The 2004-nt window shown below is 42.4% G+C and overlaps 1 protein-coding gene across 1 annotated transcript; it reads right to left on the reverse strand.

Moving 5' to 3' along the window:
• Nucleotides 1-730: 730 nt before the first annotated feature.
• LOC138247025 (olfactory receptor 5V1-like) lies at nucleotides 731-1657 on the reverse strand. The gene has a single exon (XM_069201773.1). The coding sequence runs from the start codon at nucleotides 1655-1657 to the stop codon at nucleotides 731-733; it is 927 nt and encodes a 308-aa protein (XP_069057874.1).
• Nucleotides 1658-2004: the final 347 nt, after the last annotated feature.

The raw sequence follows: 2004 nt of genomic DNA on the forward strand, positions 1-2004 counted from the left end.
AATTTACTTCTAGATAACTCTGCCATCTGGTTCTAGTTAAGTCGACATTTAGGTGAACAGAAACGCTTGGAAGTCATGAAAAGCACAAAAGTGTAGATTTACACCAAATTGCAAATGTAAATTTGCACCTGAGTGAAAAAACTACATGTGTACATTTATCTTTGTGAATAGTATCCACTGTCTCTAGGCCTGAACGTTTCACTTAGAAATCATTGATTTCTGGTGTTTTGGTATAATTAGTTCTATTGAAGCAAAACAAGATGGCAACTCCCAGAATACACTGCTATCACGGCAAGAACCAGGACTAGAAACATTACCCTAATGACCTGGAGGGAGGTTATTACACTATGTTTGACAAAAGTGGGTGTTATATTGGTTTTGGGTACTAGAAGGTGAATTAATTGAATAAATAGAGCTCAACAGAAAAAAGCCAGGTTGCATTGATGGAGTGAATGCGAAATTGGACAGGTTATGTTGATAATATCATGACACTGCAAAAGTCCTACGTCCTTTTGAGCTGTTGTGTATTTTGGGAATATGAAGTGGCTTTTTAATTGAGGTCGGGGAATGAAGTGCAATGGAAGTGTTTTCTTTAAATAAATAAAATTTCACGTCTCCTTTGGATCCTTTCTGTACCTCTTTTGCAAGTGTGAATAAAGATCAAATCCATGTTTGTGCCAACAGACCTGCTCTGTGCTTGTTTGATCAGGTTACTAAAGCAGTTTACCAATTAAACATTAATGCCCAAAGTGCTTTCTCTGAAAAGTCTGCTCCAGGCGCTCTTTACCTCCTTGTTTCTCAGACTGTAGATTATTGGATTGAGAAGGGGGGTTAAAAGGCAGTAGGGCAGCGAGGAGATGCTCTCCACTTCGGGTGGATAGCCGGACCTTGGCCCTATATAATTAAAGTTCGCTGTCCCATAAAATAGAGTAACAACCATGAGGTGGGCAGAGCAGGTCGAGAAGGTCTTGCGCCTCTCTTCCGATGAGCTGATTTTCAGGATGGAGAAAATGATGCGGACATAGGAGACGGTGACGTACAGAAAGGGGCTCACCCCCAAAAAGATGCTGACGACGTACAGCAAGGTCTTGCTGGTGCGGGTGTCAGTGCAGGACAGGTTCAGTAGCGGGGGCACATCACAGAAGAAGTGGTGGATGCGGGCGGACTCACAGTAGGACAAGGTGGCCGTCATGACTGTGTGCAGGATAGAGTTGAGAAAGGCACTCAGCCAGCAGAATAAGGCAAGTTGGGCACAAAGTCTATGACTCATGATAATGACATACCGGAGGGGGTTACAGATTGCCACATAACGGTCATGCGCCATAGCAGCCTGCAGGAGACACCCTGCTCCCCCGAGGGACACAAAAAAATACAACTGTGCAATGCATCTTGGGAAAGAGATGATTCTGTCTCCGGCTACGCAGTTGGACAGTATAAATGGAAGGGTGGTTGTTGAATAACAGACATCCAGCAATGGCAGGTTGCTGAGGAAAAAATACATTGGTGTGTGAAGACGTGTATCGATCCTGATGATGCCAAATATAGACAGGTTTCCTAGAAGAATCAGTAGGAAAATAAAACATAATAATGCACACTGTTCCTTTGGGAATCCTAGAAGAATGAAATATTGCCCTGATGTCCAGTTTCCAGGTTCCATGCAGCTGACAGGTGTTACCTAGGGGTATAAAGAGAAAGGTCAGTGTGGCAAAAGAATTGCAATGATAAGAGAATCAGGCATTTTTGTTGGAGGTTTTTTAGAAATACATAAATTGAGCTATTGTTTTCTATCAATAAAATTCCATTTGGATGGACAGGAAAATTAATATTACTCGAGGATTTTAAGTGTGCGATGGAATACAAGATAGATTCATCTAATCACTCTGCGACTCCCATGATGTTAAGGGTGCCTAGATCCTTACAATATCTCATACATATGCATGGGCTCAAGGACCCATGGCGGTGGTGTAAGGGGGAGCAGAATGGTTTCACATTTTACTCTTACAT

The sequence above is a fragment of the Pleurodeles waltl genome, chromosome 7, assembly GCF_031143425.1.
Source record: "Pleurodeles waltl isolate 20211129_DDA chromosome 7, aPleWal1.hap1.20221129, whole genome shotgun sequence".
NCBI lineage: Eukaryota > Metazoa > Chordata > Amphibia > Caudata > Salamandridae > Pleurodeles > Pleurodeles waltl.

What these genes read in the sequence shown, in the direction of transcription:
- LOC138247025 (XM_069201773.1), bottom strand. Translation starts at nt 1,657, where the DNA reads ATGGAACCTGGAAACTGGACATCAGGGCAATATTTCATTCTTCTAGGA.